The sequence below is a fragment of the Sus scrofa genome, chromosome 14, assembly GCF_000003025.6.
Source record: "Sus scrofa isolate TJ Tabasco breed Duroc chromosome 14, Sscrofa11.1, whole genome shotgun sequence".
Taxonomy (NCBI): Eukaryota; Metazoa; Chordata; class Mammalia; order Artiodactyla; family Suidae; genus Sus; species Sus scrofa.
The window spans coordinates 130,313,766-130,334,026 of record NC_010456.5 but is presented as its reverse complement, the minus strand read 5'-3'; the positions used below and the strand labels follow the sequence as shown (position 1 = coordinate 130,334,026).

Below are 20,261 nucleotides of genomic sequence, written 5' to 3'. Positions count from 1 at the left end.
ATTAAAATAATTAACTCATCAGAAATCATCTACGATCTGCCTCTATCCCAGCCCCCTTTGCCACCCAGCAGTCTAAACTCCTATTCACGTGGCCCACACGGCCCTGGCATCTGCTGTGTCCAGGCCTTTACACCTGCTTCTTTGGTGTGTGACACGCTGCACTCCGCGCCTCTCGAGGAGGCAGCGCAGGTGAATGGCTCCGAGAAGGTCTACACCCTGGCAGTTGGCAGCGTTCGGACTCTGGTCTAGTCACTGATGGTGCTGAAACTTGGATAAGTTGTTAAATCTCCTGACAGTTTCATTTTCTCCACTGTAATTACAGGCTAACAAAAGGACCAACCTCAAAGGACTCTGAGAGGAGTCGCTGAGATGCTGTTTGTAAAGTGATGAGCACAGCGCCTATACTCCACGATGCTACATCCACGATGACAGCAATGACAAGGACAATGATGATAATGATGATGATGAAGGTCCCTAAAAAGGGACCTGAGCCTCTCCTCTGGCCCTTTCCAGATTCTCTTTTGCTTCAGAGAAGTATGGCCCCCAGGAACCTACAGGGGTCAAGTACCCACCCATCACCTGCAGTTCCTATGGCTTCCCTCATCCTGGAAGCATTCTCTGCACGCACAAAGATGCAACTACTGCAGACCACAACAAAGAGAGTACTAAAAAGCAATACCCAACACAGACTGAGGCTTCCCGCACCGAAAAGTAGGTGTGGGAGCATCTCTTTCAAAGATGCTCTGCTGAACTCAGCATGTTCAGAAAGGAAGCATGCCCTCTTTTGAATAAAGGAGCAGCTGATGGCTTGGGGACATCCAGGAGATGTTACGTCAAGACCCAGTGGGTGAGAAAAGAGTTCTCAGCCTGGCTCTCTGGTCAACAGGAACCCAGAGTCCTCAAGAGAAACAAGCTCTTGGAATCAAAGGGCCCAACCACACCCCAAGTTTCCTGTTGACAGATCAAGTCACCTCAGCTGCTGGTGCCAAGGACAGAGAAGCAGCCAATCAGGGGCTTCCTGGTGACATCACTACCATTGACTCCTCACCTAATTCCCTAACATTCTGGTATGATTTTTGTGCCATTTAACCAAGTAGCTCCTTTAAAACACACACAAACATACACACAGGCACAGCTCCAGAAACACTAATTTCCCAGATAAAGAAACATCTGGGTTAAAAGAAGCTGCCTTCAAACAAGTTACCAAGATTTGGGTTAGAAAGTTACCAAGTTTGCCTTTAGATTCAAATATCCCAACCCAGAGAGAGGAGACCCCAGGACTGGGTTTATGCATTAAAAAAGGAAATTTGGGGAGTTCCCGTCGTGGCGCAGTGGTTAACGAATCCGACTAGGAACCATGAGGTCGCGGGTTCGGTCCCTGCCCTTGCTCGGTGGGTTAACGATCTGGCGTTGCCGTGAGCTGTGGTGTAAGTCGCAGACATGGCTCGGATCCCGAGTTGCTGTGGCTCTGGCGTAGGCCGGTGGCTACAGCTCCGATTGGACCCCTAGCCTGGGAACCTCCATATGCCGCGGAAGCGGCCCAAGAGATAGCAACAACAACAACAACAAACAACAACAACAAAAGACAAAAAGACAAAAAAATAAATAAATAAAAAAAAAAAAGGAAATTTGAGCTGTCTAAGGAAATCAAGCTATTTGTTAAAAACAGTGAAAATATACTGTATTACAGATTCTGCTCTAAACACCAGAAGGTTTGAAAGGGTCAAATGCAGACAAATGATACCTTGTATTAAACTCTTAATAAAACCCAGGAGAACAAATCTAATTTATGTGGTGACAAAGCATTTTTCATCTCGTGTTCCGCGTATTCTAAACGTATCCACTGCTTGCCTTGTGTCGTTGTGGAATCGCACTAAATCTTGTGACCCAATGAATGAAATTCATCAACTACTATTAACAAAACCAAAGGTTGAACTTATTTCATTAGGAGATTAGAGGGTATGAATCAGTGTTTGGGGCTGAATACCCTTCTATTCTCTGAGAATCACAGCCCTGAATAACTCCTTTGCTGCCTCCTTCCCTCCACTGCCAACATGCAAATGTGCTCCATCCTGTTTGTGTCTGCAGCCAAAATATTTGTGGCATTTGTATCTAGACTTCCAAACAATCCATTGTTCATAAATCTAGGACACAGCCGCAAGTTTCTCACAACACCCTACATGAACATTCATCTCTAAATTGTGTCTCACGGCACATGAAATGTGAAATCTTTGAAGAATGGGCATAAGTGATAAAGAGATGCTCCCCCTGTTAAAACCATGGAGTGAACTAGTTAGAAACACATTAGTTACTTTATTCCTAGGGTTTATGGAAGATTTGAGTTAGAGCAGAAGTGGGAAAAAAAATTTTAAAAACCTAATTTTCAGACTCAAACTGAGTATTAAATGCTCAAGTAAGACATGCCCTGGAGTTCCCATCGTGGCTCAGTGGTTAATGAACCCAACTAGCATCCAAGAGGACATGGGTTTGAGCCCTGGCCTCACTCAGTGGGTTAAGGATCTGGCATTGCCATGAGCTGTGGTGCAGGTCACAGACATGGCTCGGATCCAGCATTGCTATGGCTGTGGTGTAGGCCAGTGACTAAAGCTCTGATTTGACCCCTAGCCTGGGAACTTCCATATGCCAAGGGTGCACCCCTAAAAAGACAAAACAAAGAAATGCCACATTTTGTAATTTCCCCGATATTTACAAAAATCCAGTTCACTTCCCGGCAGAAAAATAATTACTCAAAAGCAATTAAAATAATACATTAATGCACATGTAGTTTTCTGGGCCCTTTGGGATGTTTGCAGACACAACAATCTTTCCCATCATCACCGATGAACAAGATTTACTCCGCAAGATCAGAGGGGTTTCTTTCAAAATGCAAAAATATTCTGTACGTGCTCTATGAAAGCTCTGGACCCCGTCACTTCAGCTCCCAGAGGCAGGAGACACAATGTCTGGTCAATAGGAAGACACTTGGAGCCACAAGGTTGCCCACACCCAGAAACTACATCATTGGAGTTCCTGCCATGGCTCAGAGGACACGAACCCGACTAGTATCCATGAGGATGCCGGTTCAATCCCTGGCCTTGCTCAGTGGCTTAAGGACCTGGGGTTGCCATGAGCTGTGGTGTTAAGTCCCAGATGTGGCTGGGATTCCACGTTGCTGGAGCTGTGGCTGGCAGCTATAGCTCAGATTTGACCCCTAGCCTGGGAAATTCCATATGCTGCAAGTAAGGCCCTATAAAGACAAAAAAAAAAAAAAAATCTGTATTATTGTTCTGTAATGAGAGAGAGCTTCAACCTTTTTTCTGCTACAGGAAGGCCTGGTGGCAGTTCTCTAGGAGTCAGTGAGCATCAGCAAGGCGTCCTGGACACTCAGCTCCTGACTACAGAGCAACCTCCTGGCTGAGAGGGGGGCCCAGGCCTGGCTGCGTCAATGTGAATCCTGGCTCTGTGGCTCCCTAGCTGTGTGGCTTTGGGCAAGTCCCTTCACCTCTCTGGAATGCAGTTCTGCCCCTGCAAAATCTGGGCAGAGAGACATCCTCCTCACTAGGCTATCGGGTAGGACTAAATGAGAGCATCTTTTCTTAAGCGCATCTTTTCTTAAGCTCTCATCGAAGGGCTCAGCACGCAGAAGGTGAAGTATAAAAGGCTGTAATTGTCATGGAGCAGAGTCAAAAGGTAAAAACGGTCCCAGTATATCCACTAGCTATTTGGGCGGTCCCCCATTTACCCAGGAGCAGAGACTCCATCTAAAAGTTGAGTCACACACAGTGGCCTCGTCATTGGTCAACCCAACCATCAAAACCCAAAGAAGTGGTTGACACAACCATCTATGGTGCCTAAGCTGGGTTAAGTCGAGGCTGATTTTAAAAGCGGATTGGGCAGGAAAGTCTGTTCACCCATTGCTTATTTTACTCTAAGTATTTGGAAACTCCTTGGCAGAGCTCAGCCAAGCAGGTCCCTTCTTTTCCAACGTGTCAGGCGATGACTTCTCACGTGACCAAGCGACACCCATCTTGATCTGGAACTGAATTTTAATCTGAAGGGCCGCTCTGTTTTGGGGGGCTGCTCACCCTCATCAGCCCAGGGTTGGAAAAGCAGCAATGAAAACCCATTTGCTTCCGACTTGAGAGAGTGGTCAAACTAGCCATGAAATCAGGGTACTTACAAACATGAGGCGGGTAGGTATGTTGTCTGACTGCACCAAAGGGTTTTTATAGAGCCAGATCTCTTCTGGCTGGATGACTCGCTGGAATGGATCCAAAAACTCTGTGAAACTGAAACACAACAAAGAAAGAGGCATGAGGGCTGAGCCCTGGAGAAAGTGGATCCAGCACGCGCTCTGGGGAACTGTTCCACCCTCTGGGGAAGGGGAGGGGAGGCCTGGCTGCCTGGCTGCCCGGCGGATGGTTGTCGGCCAGTTCCAACCAGGGAAAGAGGGGAAGAATGACTGAGACTCTAGAACCTTCTGTGGCCACCTGCCCTCTAGAACCAATTCCGGGCTTATGCGAACAGCTGGGGGGCTGGCATAGGGAGACCCTAAGAACTTGGGGCTCCCAGGTGAACTGAGAGTTGAAGTCCAGAATGATGGCTCGGACTGGGCAAGGCAAGGCCAGCAGCACAGTCTCAGGAAGGAAATGGACTTGAGCTGGAGCAGAGGGAGCGGCGGGCAGGGTGAGAGCAAGAACCACAGCGCTCATCCCTTTGTGTTGCCCCCGACGCTGCCCTGCCACCTTCGCCACCGCCAGGGGGCAGAGTGAGAAAGAGACGCTTCCAGAAGACAGAAGGTTGGGACAGGAGGGAAAGGCAGAAAGGAAAGAAGGAAGGAAAGAGGGCGATAAGGTGCCTTCGGGGCTTTTGCCAAGAAACCAAATGGCTCTAAGCCTCCGCCTCCACCCGCCGGCCCCTCTCACACTCTGGGGACCCATGACACCCCGGAGGATGAAAAGAATCACCACCAAGGGAAACAGCCGGGGGACGAGCAGACAGACTGCAGGGACCGTTCGGTTGCTCAGCTCTCGGCCATCCGGCCACCGTCCAGCTCTCCACCTGGTGACTTCAGCTCAGCATGGCTGGGGATGTGGCTGGAAAGAACACAGGGGCCGGGTGACTTGGGGGTTGGGCACCAGGCTAAGGAGCTTGGCTTTTGAACCAATGAGGAATTCCGCAGAGGTGCATGGAAGGAAAGCTTCAATTCGAGATGGTGGTGAGGACGAGGAATTGGAGAACAGGGCAGGGAAGGCAGAGACAGCAAGGAAGGTGCGACAGCTGGCCCTGCGACCAACGCCCGCAGGGAGACGAAAGGGTGAAACTGTGGACAAGCCCCTGAGCCGTGTGTTTTATTTTATTTTATTTTATTTTATTTTCCCACTGTACAGCAAGGGGGTCAGTTTATCCTTAGATGTATACATTGCAATTACAGTTTTTTCCCCCACCCTTTCTTCTGTTGCAACATGAGTATCTAGACATAGTTCTCAATGCTATTCAGCAGGATCTCCTTGTAAACCTATTCTAAACTGTGTCTGGGCCGTGTGTTTTAAAGTAAACAGCTTTTTCCTTTAGCCTCCCAGGCCTCCCCTCCCTCTCAAAAGGCTGACTCGGAGAGTTAATGATTTAGAAACATTGTTACAACTAAAAACAAGTTAAAACAGTCTCCATGAGGGCATCCCTGCCTTGGCCACTAACTTACTCTGACTTTCCACACATGATTTCTTCCTCATTTAATTGCTTTCTCTTACTAATGGTTACTTTGTAGTTAGAGTTATATTGAACCTGGCCGTTTTCTTTCCCTTTGAAACACCCCCTAACACCCCTTCCTTTTTGTGAGCTGTCTTCCCTGCAGAGAGAAGGTCAAGCTGCAAAGACCACCAGAAACCATCCCTGGACCACCTGCCTCCAGCCTTGAGGACTGGGAAATGATCTATGGAGGGAGAAGAATCCAGGCACCCTAAGCCTTATCAACAGCCCCCCCCCCCTTTTTCAAGCTAAACCTTCAAAACCCCTTGCCATCCCCTCTCCAGGGAGGACACAGTTTGGAGTGTGTTAGCATGCTGTGGTCTCCTTTGCCTGCCAAAGCAATAAAGGTATTTTTTTTTTTCCTTTTTAGGGCCACACCTGAGGCATATGGAAGTTCCCAGGCTAAGGGTTGAATCGGAGCTGTAGCCACCGGCCTACACCACAGCCACAGCAATGCAGGATCCGAGCAGTGTCTGCAACCTACACTGCAGCTCATGGCAATGCCAGATCCTTAACCCACGAAGCGAGGCCAAGGGTCGAACCCACATCTTCATGGATACTAATTGGGTTCTTAACCCACTGAGCCAAAACAGGAACTCCAATAAAACTGTTCTTTCTGTTTCCCCCAAAACTCTGTCTCCCAGACTTAACTGGTGTCCGTGTACAGAGGCCTGGTACAGCTACAAGGGCAGAACAAAGAACAGGCACGCAGGAGGTGGGGAGGGGTCAAAACGGATTCCAAGAGCCCCCGGCTTGGGCGTCCAGGAAGAGGGGTACCATGGCCAAGATGAGGAGGGGAACTGGGGGAGGGGCCTTGAGGTCAGCTCTCATCTCATCTAGGAAACCACCCAGGTGACCAAAGGTCCCAGTTTGCCCAGGACTCAGCTGGTTTTAGCACCGAAAGCCCTGCATCCCAGGAAACCCCGCAGTCTTAGGACAAACCTCGATGGAGGGTCAGCCTAAACCATCCCAGCCCCCAGACAGAATTAAGGGTCTCACTGCCCCGGTTTCTAGCCTCGACTTGGGCCTCTGTATGGTCACAATCTGTTTGCAGGTCCAGCTACAGTGGGAGGGTGTGGAGGGTGGGGGCCCCTCCAGGGTTGTGTCCTCAGAGCCCAGCAGGACAGGCCTCCGGTGACTGCAGAATCTGATGTCTGTTCAGGACTGGGAACAGCTTCCACAGAAAATGTCCTCAGATCAGCCTCCCACTGAAATCTACCCTCTGTCTAAAAGAGACCTGAAAGTCAACCTGTCTCTATTCATGTCGCTCCCTCTGTCTCTCTCCTTTCCTGTTACCCCCCCCTTCCCTCCTCCCTCAACTGAGATTTTAAGTCCTCAAATGCTGTCCCTTATGACAATTTCAAGAAAAAAAATTTGACGCCAGCCCCAGACTGTTCTCAACATTGCATGGGGCCCTCACACCTAGCACATGAGGGTTGCTTGTAAAATGTTTGTTGTACGACTTAATGAGCCAACTCTTCACCATTCCTGAACCCAAAACATTTCCACTGCAGCATCTTATTGTAAAAGGGCACTGAGATCCCTCCTTGATGGGCAAGCTAACTTCTGCTAAGCCCTCCAAGCCGCCTCCAAATGAGGCACAGGGGAGCCTGCTGTCTGGGTGCCAAGAAAACTGCTCTTGCCCCAGCTCTGCCATGAAGCTGCTCTAGGGTCTCGAAACAAGTCACTTCTCCTCACTGGGCCTCGGTGTCCTCACCTGCCACGTGGGAGGTTGGACTAGGTCAGAGATGACAAACGGAGGTGGTTTGGAAGCATCTGGAGACACCCCACCCCAGACCTACGGTTTTGGTGTGGGCAGGGCCTGGCAGGTGGATTTTAAAACATCCCCCAGGTGATCCTGAAGGGCCCAGCACTAAACCAGATGATTCTTCAGGGTCCTGAACCCTTGTCCCCAAGGAGAGGAGACTCGGAGATTGAAGTCTCCACCTTAACAATCCTCCTGTCTGCTGCAGGACAGACTCTGGAGTCAGGCCCATCGGGGTTCATAATCCCAGCTCCAGCTGTGATTAGTGAGTTTCTTAATACCTTAATATCTCAGAGCCTCAATCGGCCCATCTGTAAAATGGGCACACCTTATAGAGTGGGAATAAAAATTAAATGAAAGAATATAAAATATTTAACAAAGAATGAACAGAAACTTCGTACTTCATCACCCTTATCATTCGGCCTCCTGCAAGTTTTACTAGACAGTTTTCAGACTTTTTTTTTTTTTTTTTTTTAATTTTGGGGATGACCTACTCACTGCTCCTGGGTGTTTTTTAAACATTTTAAACACAACTAAGTAAAACGAATTTGGTTTGAAAGGTGTTTGTAAGATGTGAATGACCTACTTTTGAAAACCAAACCTTTCGGAATACTCCAGTTGCTATGACTACATAACAAACTGCCCCCAAACATAGAGTCTTAAGCCCATCATTCATTTTGTTTTGATCAGGAAATTGAGAAGGGTCCAGCTAGGCAGAGCTCACTCAGAATCTCTCGTGTGGTCACAGCAGGCAGTCATCAGCTGGGGCTGTGTCCCCTGAAGGCTTGACGAGGATGGACATCAGGGTGGCTGCTCGAGTGGCCGCCATGGGTGCCTGGCTGGAGCTGCCACCTGAGCACCTCACGTATCTCTCCAGCACTGCAGTCTCAGCATGGTCAGAATTCTTCATGGCTGCTGGCTTCCTCCACCATGGGGGTCCCCAGAGAACCAGGTGGAAGTTGAGTGGCTTTTCTGACCCAGCCTCAGAAGTCTTGTGATGTCACTGGGTTTTCAGTCACCAAGTCAGCCCAGAGTCAGGAGAAGGGAACTGACCCCACCTCTCAGCAGGGATGTGGCAAAGCCCCGTTGCGGAAAAGCAGGGGAGATGAGAGATGCGGCAGCAGCCTCCTTTCAAATACAATCTGCTGCCCACCGGCTGTCATCACTATGATGGTCCTGCAGCCCCCACACTCACAGACCCCAGAACCAGGATCCCCAGTTCCTCCCTGGCCCACCACTGAGCCCTGTGCTTCCTCGCCCGCTTTATTTCCCAGGAGTTACTATCCTCACGGCAGTGTTTGAAAGCCTCGTGCGCCCAGCCCTTTGCAGAGTTCCTCACCCCACCTGGAGTGGCTGCAGCCTGAACATATCTGTCAGGCAAATGACATCCTCTGGGAGCAGCAGCACCAAGAAGATAGATGTCCCTTCTCCAGCCATGCACCTGCCACCGGCGCCTGCCTCTCAGAATCCAGACAGCGAGGCAGCTACGCAGAGGACATGAGTCTCAAAATGCAAACGGGAGCAGAGGTGGGCATGTGGTGGAATGGAAAGCTCTGGAAGCATGAAAGAGAGGGCATGCCAGGCCTTGAAACATCCTTCCACGAGCTCTTTGTAAAGTGGTTTGCAAACCACCAAATGGATACCTGCTTCTAGGTAAGTTGAGACAGGGTACCAGCTGCCAGCTCAGCAGGGCTCGCTATACACTGAGGGTGCCCTAGCAGCATGCACGATCAGGGCTTCCAAGTGTTAATGTGCCCAGAACCCACTTGGGGGTCTTGTGACTGCAGATACATCAGGTCCAGGGACAGGAACGAGGACTAGCCTCTCCAGCAAGCCTCTCAGTGATGCTGAAGCTGCTCAGCTGTGGACCAAACCTGGAGCCACAAGAGGCCAAACCATCAGCATCACCCAGGAGGGAGCTTGTTAAAAATGCAGACTCTTGGGCCCCAGTCCAGATACACTAAATCAGATGATTTTTTTTTCTTTTTTAGGGCCACATCCTGGCATTTGGAGGTTCCCAGGCTAGGGGTCGAATCTGAGCTGTAGCTGCCAGCCTACACCACAGCCACAGCAATGTGGAATCCGAACCGTGTGTGCAACCTACACTACAGCTCACAGCAACGCCGGATCCTTAACCCACTGAGTGAGGCCAGGGATTGAACCCACATCCTCATGGATGCGATGCAGGATCGTTAACTGCTGAGCCACAATGGGAACTTCTAGATGATTCATTTTTAACAAGATTGGTGAGAGAGAGCACTAAGTTAGAGACACAGCGCGCTTGGGAGTGGCAGGGGGAGGTTGTGGGAAACCAGTTCTTCCCAACTGCAGCCACTGAAGAACCGAGGTGGCCTGACTCTCCCTCCACCTGCACTATGACTTTTCTTCAGACTTCATTTACCAAAAGGTGTTTAGTTTAGCAGAAACGTCATGCCACTGCTGGACTATGAAATCACCATTCCCTCTATAAACAGCTGGTAAACATTATAATAAATACAATGAAAACCTAGGCATGCTGTTAAATTCTACATTGAGGCTTTGGCCTCTGGGTGGAGACCTGCCTTCCCTGGAGGGTCAACAGGACCTTCCTATGCACGATGGGGGATGGAAAGAGAGGGGGCAGCAGCAAAGCTGCTCATCTGTGGACCAAACCTCTCCGTGGTGCAAAGCCACGGGGGTCGCTTACCTTGCAAAGCTCCAACAGGCATCCCCAGCACCACGTGTGTCACAGGAGAGGCAGAACAAAAGATGAAAAATAAAAATGACAACTCAAAAGCACAATGATCGGATGCTCTCTGCCATAGAAGAAAATAGCCCCACTGGTTGTAACAACTCCTGCCAGCATCATCAGCATATCCCAGGATAAGCACCAGTATAAAGACCAACGTCCTTGAGTTTTCAAGAAAAGGCTGAAGAAAGTGTAGCAACTGTTTGACCACTAGCAAGTGCGTAAAACCATTTAGCTTCCTTTTATTTCCAATAAATACAATGCAGAGAAAAACATCCCGATGCCCAGAAAAGGTCCGAAAGATCCACCAACACAGAGCTCCTCGTGCTCCAAGGCTGAAAATCAAAACTGTCCTCACGGTGAGTGGCATTTCCCCATCATTGCAGAGACGTGTAAAGAAAAGGAGATTTTAGGAGGTCCCGTCATGGCGCAGTGGTTAACGAATCCAACTAGGAACCATGAGGTTGCGGGTTTGGTCCCTGCCCTTGCTCAGTGGGTTAATGACCCGGCGTTGCCGTGAGCTGTGGTGTAGGTTGCAGACGCGGCTCGGATCCCGCGTTGCTGTGGCTCTGGCGTAGGCTGGTGGCTACAGCTCCGATTTGACCCCTAGGCTGGGAACCTCCATATGCTGCGGGAGCGGCCCAAGAAATAGCAAAAAGACAAAAAAAAAAAGGAGATTTGGTGTCACGATAGCTATGCCAATTATGTGGCTGACTGCCCCCAGTTATCCATTCCATCTCATGATAGGCTTAGAAGTGGTGGAGACTTCGTCAGGCTTGGTGACCAAAAGGAAAGGAAAGGAAGGGCACTATGTGAGAAAGAGACGTGAACATAAAACAGATCAGAAAGGATGTACTCATCGTTTCAAAGAAAAAATGCTACTTCAAGAGAACGCAAAGGTGTGAAAGCAGTGCTTTCTCCACTGTCATTGATAAATTCTATTCCGCAGCCAGGGCCAGTCTGGCCTCAAATGAAATGACTTCTGCCTCCATCAGATGCATTCAAAATGCGTTCATTCACAGACTCTTTTTTTTTTTTTTTTTGAGACCACACCCACAGCACGTGGAAGGTCCCAGGAGACGTAGCTGCCAGCCTACAGCAACGCCACATCCAAGCCATGTCTTTGACCTACACCACAATTCATGGCAACACTGAATCCTTAGCCCTTTGAGCAAGGCCAGGGATTGAACCCAAATCCTCATGGACACCAGTTGGGTTCATTATTGCTGAGCCACGACGGGAACTCCAGGATTCACTGAATCTAATACTATTGTCGGTAACATCACCGCACTTAACAGGGATTCAAAACTAAAATATCTAAACTGCATAGGTCAACCTGTTTTGATGTGAAAAGCATGAAGTTACTACTAAAGGAAACAGATAATTTTCTTTCATGAAAATGGTAACCGTCCAAAGTCATGTAACTTGCGGTGAGATTTTGATCTAAGACATGCTTCTTCTATTTCTTTGGTGTTTGAATTGGACAATGTTTTTTTTGTTTTGTTTTGTCTTTTGTCTTTTTAGGGCCGCACGCGCGGCATACGGAGGTTCCCAGGCTAGGGGTCTAATTGGAACTGTAGCTGCTGGCCTATACCAGAGCCACAGCAATGCCAGATCTGAGCCACATCTGTGACCTATACCACAGCTCATGGTAATGCCAGATCCTTAACCCACTGAGTGAGGCCAGGGATTGAACCCACAACCTCATAGTTCCTAGGCTGATTTGTTTCCACTGCGCCAAGATGGGAACTCCCTGAATTGGACAATGGTTTTAATCTAACTTAATTTCTCCCTGGCAAAGCTGGGACAGTGTTACTTGTTTTCTTCTTGGTTTTCTGATGATACAGTTTGAAGAATTTGGAAAACATACACTATGAAAACCCAAAGACATTCTCGTAACTTAATATTGAGAAATTCCCTTTAACTCATGAGCAGTTCATGCGTAGTAGAGACCCTTAATCCTCTGTAGACCAGATTCTTACCTACATTTCACACACACACACACACACACACACACCAAGTCAGAACTTAATTGAGCAGAACGCAAGCAAAAGCAAGCAATTTTTAAAATATAAGGAGAATCCACCAAAAGCATCTGAAATAGCAAAGAGGCAGAAGGCGACCTGAAATGTGGAGTGAAAAGCAGGTAGAAAAGCTAAAGGAGAAGCGAAGCCAAAGTCAAGCAGATAAAAACATCTTAGGATTTCCCTTTTCCCTCCAGTAGGCAGCTGGTCACTCCTTCACGCAAATTTACAAACACAGGGTCTGTCCCTTCTTTGGTCATCCGAACCTTCACCCAGGAGCAGAGGATGCAATTCCAGTGGCACAGACTGCCCCATGGGCGGGGGGGGGGCTCTTCAGGCCCAGCCTGGCATCAAATAAAATCAATACCTTGCCCCTTGGAGGATCCCCAAACTAGAGCCAGCTAGGTTAGCATTTAGAGTGGTGACTGGTACACATCACACTCACACACACATGTACACACACACTCTTCTGAGGGCTAGTTCTGTTTGCATAGCTCAGCATGACCTCACGCAGCCTAAGAGCCTGTCTGCTTACCTAGGAAGGAGTGCAGTAAGGGACAGACAGTGTCCCTTTGCCTATTGTTTATTCATTCAACAAACATTTACTCAGCGCCTGTGATATACCAGGTATTGTCCTATGAACCCTGGTGTATAAACCACATACTCCTGTGAGGATTACAGTAAAGGAGGCTAAGTGCCAACTGACTGGGGACTGAGACGTCAAGGCCTTTAGTTGTAAGTCAGAACCTGGACTACACAGGGGCTCGCCACTCCACTCTCCTTTGGGGTGCCTCACTAGTCGGACACATGAGGTGGCCTTCAACCTGGAGATACCTGTGGAGACCATGGCCATCTAGGCATGTGCCAGGGGGTGTATCTACACTGTCCACATTGTGAATGTGGCAAGCGATTCAGCCCAAAGCTGGGGACCCAGAGGACTGGTCAATTTTTTCTAAGTTTTATTGAAGTACAGTTGATTTACAATGTTGTGATAATTTCTCCTCTGCCACAAAGGGATTCCTACATAGACACACATCCATTCTCTTTCGGAATACTTTCCCATGCAGGAAAGGTCAATCTTGACATCACACTATCAGGAATAGAAAGTTCTGGAACAAGGGACTGTGACGTCACTGTCCCTTGGGCCTCTTCTGACTCAAGGTGAAGTTCTCAAGGCCCAGAATCTTCCCATCATCCTCTAAAAGATTCCAGAGATTTGTCAGTGACCTTTAACTCATGTACCTTGATAATATGCTTTTTGCAAGACAGGTTAACATTTCAGTGACATACTAGACTCAGATTTCTGCAGCTTTCTCCCAACCAAAAATAACTTAAGATTATATGGAAAGGAGTTCCCATTGCAGCTCAGCAGGTTAAGAACCCGACATATGTCTGTGAGGATGCGGGTTCAATCCCTGGCCTCGTGCAGTGGGTTAAGGATCTGGGGTTGCCACAAGCTGCAGCGGAGGTTGCAGATGTGGCTCAGATCCCACATCGTTGTGGCTGTGGTGAAGGCCGGCAGCTGCAGCTCCGACTCAACCCCTAGCCTGAGAACCTCCATATGCTGCAGGTGCAGCCATTACACAAATATACACACACATACACACACACACACACGGAAATATAAACTTAATCAGACATTTAAGCGTGGTTCAGATCTCTGATTTGACATTTGCCAACTGGGTGACTTGAAAAAAAGCCACTTACCCTAAGATTTCAGATGTCCCTCCTGGCCCCTGAGGGTGGCTGTCCCTCCCAGGGCAGTAATAATCCTGCTGTCATTAGCAGTAACAAATCTTAGGATCTGGTCAAGAACCCGGACAAAAAGGGGCCCAATCAAGGGTGGCTGGTGTCCTTACAAATGTGGACAAGTGATGCTGACGACATGAAGACTGAGGCTAAGAAGCCTTCCTCTCCCCCTTCACACCCCACCCGGGGCCAGTGAAGTTGCTTGTTGGGGAAAGGAGATGGGACAGGACAGATAAATGTCAACCACTACCACATCTTTTGGCTATTCTACGAGCAAACAATGGCCCTGAAAGTCACTTCTGAACTCCGCAAGGAGGCACAAATGAGACCCATGATAGAACTTTCCAGGTGAGAGCAAACAGCAAAGCATGTTTCTTAATTGCACAATTGACTTCCCCCCTCTAGTGGGCCTCTCCCAGGCAGGAGGGAAAGTGCTCACAAATGGGCATCGGATGCGGTCAGCAGAACAGGCAGGCAGCTCCGCTCCTGGCAGGAGGAGGCGTATTGGATTTTCCATTAGTCCTGGGGACAAGTCATTGAGAGAACATATTGATGGATTCTCTCTGGGAGCCAGTAAACCAGCGGCCTGCCTCTGGACAGGCTAGACTGTGGGTCAGGGAGGTTGGCCACCCGCAAACACAGAAGTAACCATTAGAATAAGGATAACGAGTTATCATGTTGGAAGCATCTTGTACCAAGCCCTGTGTTTGCCGCTTTCCAACACTGCTTCATTTAATCTTCATAAGAAGCCTATGAGGTGGAACTGTATTCCATATCTTGTAATAACCTATAATGGAGAAGAATCTGAAAATAATATATATGTGTGTGTGTGTATATAACAGAATCATTTTGCTGTAGCACTGAAACTAACACAACATTGTAAAGCATCTATGCTTCAATTTAAAAAAATAAAAAGAACTGAAATCATGCATTCTGTCAAAAAAAAAAAAGAGGTAGAAATTACCGTTGTTCCCATTTTAGAGATGAGGACACCGAGGCCATAAGACATAGGATGTCTTGCCCAAGTCTGCACAGGTCTCTGGGCCACAGAATGTCCACTGTTCCATGTCCTCCTTAGCACAGACCCTAGAATTGGAGGTCGAGGAACATGCAAACACATAGATCTCCCACCAGTGTGATGGCATCTGCAATTACTTTAACAAGAGATAAGCTTTCCCACAATTAGAAATACAATTTCCTTCCTTTGGGGAAACACAATGTGTCGACCTCAATTCTCACGCAGTGTGAACAACGGAGATCAGATTCTTGCAGAGAGCAGTTCGCTGTTGCGAAGGAGAGATGGAAAGAATGACACACTGGGAAGGAGCTGGAAAGAGAAATGAAGCCCCCAGGAAGCTGCTCCCACCTCCTCCCGCCTCCCTATCATTTTGGAGAAGCAGGTGCCTCGCAGCAGTTGACTTAAAGCTGCCTGCCCCTCACCTGGTGGAAAAGAATTACATCCAGGAGACCAGCCAAGGACCAGGCAAGGACCGGCTCTTGGGGATGGTCCCTCTTGCTCTGCCATAAGCCTCGCTGGGGATTAGCAAGTGAGTAAGAACCACCTGAGGAAGAGCCCGGATTCACACCCACATCCTCCCGTCTTCACTCTAAATCTCGCAGCCTCTTGCACTGCATGGACACAGACTCTGGAGAGCAGACTCTGGGTTAGCTCTCCCACCACCCCTTCCAGCTCTGGGACCTTGGTCAAGGGACGTCACCTCCTGGGCCTTGGTTTCCTCATCTATAAAGGGGTGCTGATAACAGCTCCTACCTGCGAGGGTTGGTGTGACAGGTAACGGAGTGAATAAGATGAAGGGGGTTTGGGAGGCGAGGTGCCTGCATATAGAAAACATACTGCGGGTGTGATGTTGAACCCCAGAGAAAAGCCTCAAATTAAGGCCCCATGTTATGCCCCCTCTTGACATCTGAAACCACAAAAGCTTCAAATGGCCTAACCATTTGAAGTCCCCCCAGCCCTGTTCCCTTACACAAACGACCCTCCTTATCAAGAGGACCAGATACGGCACCTGCTTATCCTCGAGCAGCAGGCTTCAGTCCCCTGCCAGCCCGTGGGATTATTCTCACAAGCCAGTCACATCCTCCCGCAGGAACCAGGGAGCATCCCATCCCTTTGATGCTAGAAAGCCTGCCTCCCATCAGCCCTGGTTGCTCACTGCGCTCCTGTGTGGCCTGGGTGGCATGCGGCGTCTTCCTCCTCTGGGCTGGGAGTGTGTTACTCACAAACTGCTTTCAGCCTCATCTGTCCAGGGGTGGCTGTCACGTACAGTCAGGACCCCCCGAACTCCAGGGCAGGAATTCTTTTCTCGCCAACGGGGCTGTGCCCTCCTAAATCTGACGGGGAGAATGGTGGGACAGTGGCAACATGGGGGCCAAGCCTGAAGATGTCCTCCAAGCCTGAGTCTCCATGTCCGCGGCTCATAAAGGAGGGGAGAGGACCAGACAGGCTGCATGGATAAAGCAAAGCTATGGACTCAGAGATGCTCACACCAACTCTTCCTTTGCATTTAGAAAAACGACACGCACCTGCATGCTCTACCTGAGGTCCCCAAAGCCGGGACCACAGACCCCTCTTGGATGCCCGACACAGGCTACATGGAGGGCACAGGGTCCCCATGAAGCATCTTCCCAAACACACGAACTCTGAACCTGATTAGGACTTTGGACTCCCAAAGGAACAGTGGGCAGGAATGTTCCAGATTACAAAAATCTAAAGAGATAAAACAACCAAATGTAACCATGTGTTCTGACTGAATCTTTGGTCAAAAAAAAAGAAAGAAGCTTTTAAAAAGAAACCATTAAAAGGAGTTCCCATTGTGGTTTATCAGAAAAGAATCTGACTAGGAACCATGAGGTTGCAGTTCAATCCCTGGCCTTGCTCAGTGGGTTAAGGATCTGGCGTTGCCCTGAGCTGTGGGGTCGCAGATGCAGCTTGGGGATCCTGCATTGCTGTGGCTGTGACGTGGGCCAGCAGCTGTAGCTCCGACTGGACCCCTAGACCAGTGTTGGAAATGAACATAACGCTGGCCTGGGTCGTTAGTGTCCGAAAGTGAGACACGTGGACAAGGAGAAATCTCGACAGGGCTCTACTTCTGCAGAAGGGACCAGACCAAGGACCTCCCCTATGGATCCCTAACACAGATGATGCACCTGTCCCCTTCCCATGGGACAGGTCAGGGCGCACATTCTTCCCGGGTGGCTCATTGAAACAAACTCTTGATGGGAAAAGAGGGAAAGAGGAAGGGGCTCACAGTGGGTGTTTCTGCCGAAACCGGAGCAAAATGGAGTCACCAAGGTTTCCTTTGATAGAAAAGACATGATGTCACTTTCCACACTGGGAACCTCTATATGCCGAGGTTGCAGCCCTAAAGTAGCTTGAGAGAGAGAGAGAGAGAGAGAGAGAGAGAGAGAGAGAGAGAGAGAGAGAGAAACTATTGAAAAGAAACTTTGAGGATGACTTTTTCCGTTTCGGACCTGAAGGATGGGCTGGATATTAGGTGACAATAAGGAAATATTACAATTTCCCGCAACGTGGACATGACAGCGAAATGGAGAAGAATGTTTGTGGAGAAGTAACTGAAACATGGAGGGCATTTAGGATCACACTCTGTCAGCAACTTACTTTCAAATCGCTCAGAAAAATGTATGTACAAATACAGAGATGAAGCCTCAGCATAAATACAGAGATACAGCAAACAGGATAAAACGTTAATTGCTTATTCTAGGTGGAGTGTACGGAGCATCGTTGTGCTCTTCCAACGCTTCTGTATATTTGGAATTTTCCAGAATAAAACCTTGGCACAGGTGGTCCCCGAGCAGGACCCTGAGAGTGGGGGGAGCAGCATGGAAGGTGGTGTTACCAGGAAGGCACAATGTTGGCAGCCAACACTGTGTGCCCTCCCCACTAACCAGCTGCGACCTCAGGGGAGTTACTTCTCCTCTCTGAGCCCCGGCTGCTTCCTCTGGGAATGGAGACAACCTGACCGCCTCCCTGGTGGGCTGTGATGAGGAATCAATGGGAGGCCTTAGCAGGGACTCAGCAGAAGACCGGGCTGCTCTCTGCTTAGACGTGCCCTTCCTCGTGGCATCACCTCCAACAGCAACGGCATAATCAAAACCACTTCTGCTTCACAGAGAAGCAGAGCACACCTGGGCACACCTGCCATGGAGGACGGGCACAAATGGAAGCTTATTCTGCAGAAGCACAATGCTGAGAAACCACATGCATCAACCCCGAAGTCCAAACATTTAGAGCAATTATTTCCAAACATTTCTACCAAGGGTGCCCTCCTTCCCTTTGGAAGGAAGCAACAGAAGAATGAAACTGTTTACACTGCCTGCACGCAAACAGAACATTCTGGTCCACAGAAATTCAAGCCACCAAGCCTAGTTAGGGCTTCACGACCTGGGGCCAACTGCTGAATCCCCTTCTGCATCTGTAAATTGGGCAGAACACCCTGCTGGGGTGTGGTGAGGATTGCGGATCACTGTCAGGGCCCACAAGAAGTACTCGACGACTGGCACTGACACACTAATTACTGAAAAAGTCCAAACTCAAAAAAATAAATAAATAAAAGTTCCTAAAATATTGGAATACCACGTAACCATGCGTGGATCTTATCTGGATCCTGATTCGACGAAATTAGCGTGAATTCTACTGGGTGTTACAAACAGTCTTGTGGTCTGGCAGGGGCGGGGGGTGGAATTGAGGTTTTGCTTATTTTTTCAGTGTCCATTGGTTAAAGTAACTTTTTGAAGTATTTAGATGAGAAATAATGCCATATTTGGAACTTGCCGTAATATACTGCACAAAAAGACTGAAGAAGGGGGGCAGTGGAGGGAAACAAATGAAATAAAAGTGCTGACAACTGGTGGACACTGTTGTAAAACTCCACAATGAAAAGATTTTCTCTTTCCTCACGGTTTTGCTCATTGGCTATGAGGACACTACAAAATTAAATGTCCTAAAAGCCAAAGGAACACCGATACACTTGGAAAGTATCATTAGCTTTAAATGGATTTCAGTAAAGTGTGACAATGGAAAGAGGAATGAAAAAAATCAGAAAGGAGAAAGGAGAGTAATGGAAAGAGGTCATCAGGTCATTCACAAAACAAGTGGCCTTCAAAAATCCACATACCGGGAGTTCCCGTTATGACCCAGTGGGTTAAGAACCTTACATAGTGTCCATGAGGATGTGGGGTTGATTCCTGGCTTTGCTCAGTGAAGGACCTGGTGTTGCCATGAGCTCCTACGTAGGTGGAAAAAACAGCTTGGATCCCGTGTGACTGTGGCATAGGCATCAACTGCAGCTCCAATCCAAGCCCTAGTCTGGGAGCTTCCATATGCTGCAGGTGCGGCCCCAAAAAGAAAAAAAAAAAATCCGCACACCTGGACATACCTGGAAACCCTCAGGTTAAAGGTGCCCCAGGGTCTGGGGTGATGAGGAACCCTCTCCCTGGCTCAGATGCTGCCTTGGAAAGGAGGTGCCTAATAAGCTGGGTAAAGAGGGGCCTTTGGAACTGAGCCCTGCAGTGGCCAATGACTAAGCCAGGCTGCTGGGCTTGGGACACAAGGAAACATGGCTACCAGGACTTCCTAGAGCCCAGACCCTCACCCCAGCACAGGCTAGGCCTCCTCTCCCAGCAGGACTAACAACCCAGAACCCCCCAGGACGGACTCTCTGGGCCAGACATACTTCCCACAGAAATGATGTTTGATGCAGGGACCACCGTGCTGTATCTGAATCACAGGCAAACAAAAGCCACTCCAAAGAAAAAACTGGTAAAAGATGGAAAAGAGGGGAAAAGTGTATATTTCTTTGCTAAGGGACCTCAGTCTCTAATTAATCTATGACTCTGCAATGCCCAGTGAACCATTCATTCCTGGATTAAATCAAGGATTCCTGAGTCCTTAGGAATTTAGCCAGAGCTTAAAGCACCCTGGAACATCCTGCACATCCACCTCCAGACCAGATCACAACAAGATCCCAGGATACAGCACTTGAGAAGAAGACTGGGACAGAAAAAATGCCCCCCCCCACCCCCAGCACTCAAGGCGAAACACAGTAAAGACAGAACTTAATCTGAAGAGGCTTCAGAGCTGTAAGTTTAATTAAAATACACCAGCCTGAGAGCACTTGTTCCTAAACAGGAGCCTGCGATGCGACTTTGATATTTTTCTCCCTTCCAACTTCATCGGATGTCCCCTGGTGTCAGTTAGCAGTGGTGA

The 20,261-nt window shown here is 48.7% G+C and overlaps 1 protein-coding gene across 1 annotated transcript in view; it reads right to left on the bottom strand.

Annotated features, from left to right (window-relative positions):
- PLPP4 (phospholipid phosphatase 4) overlaps nucleotides 1–20,261 on the bottom strand; it is a 147,416-nt gene that overhangs the window by 90,606 nt on the left and 36,549 nt on the right. The window contains exon 2 of the mRNA XM_001924179.5: nucleotides 4,181–4,289. Within this exon, the coding sequence (XP_001924214.1) occupies nucleotides 4,181–4,289 (109 nt within the window). The remainder of the gene's footprint in view (nucleotides 1–4,180; nucleotides 4,290–20,261) is intronic.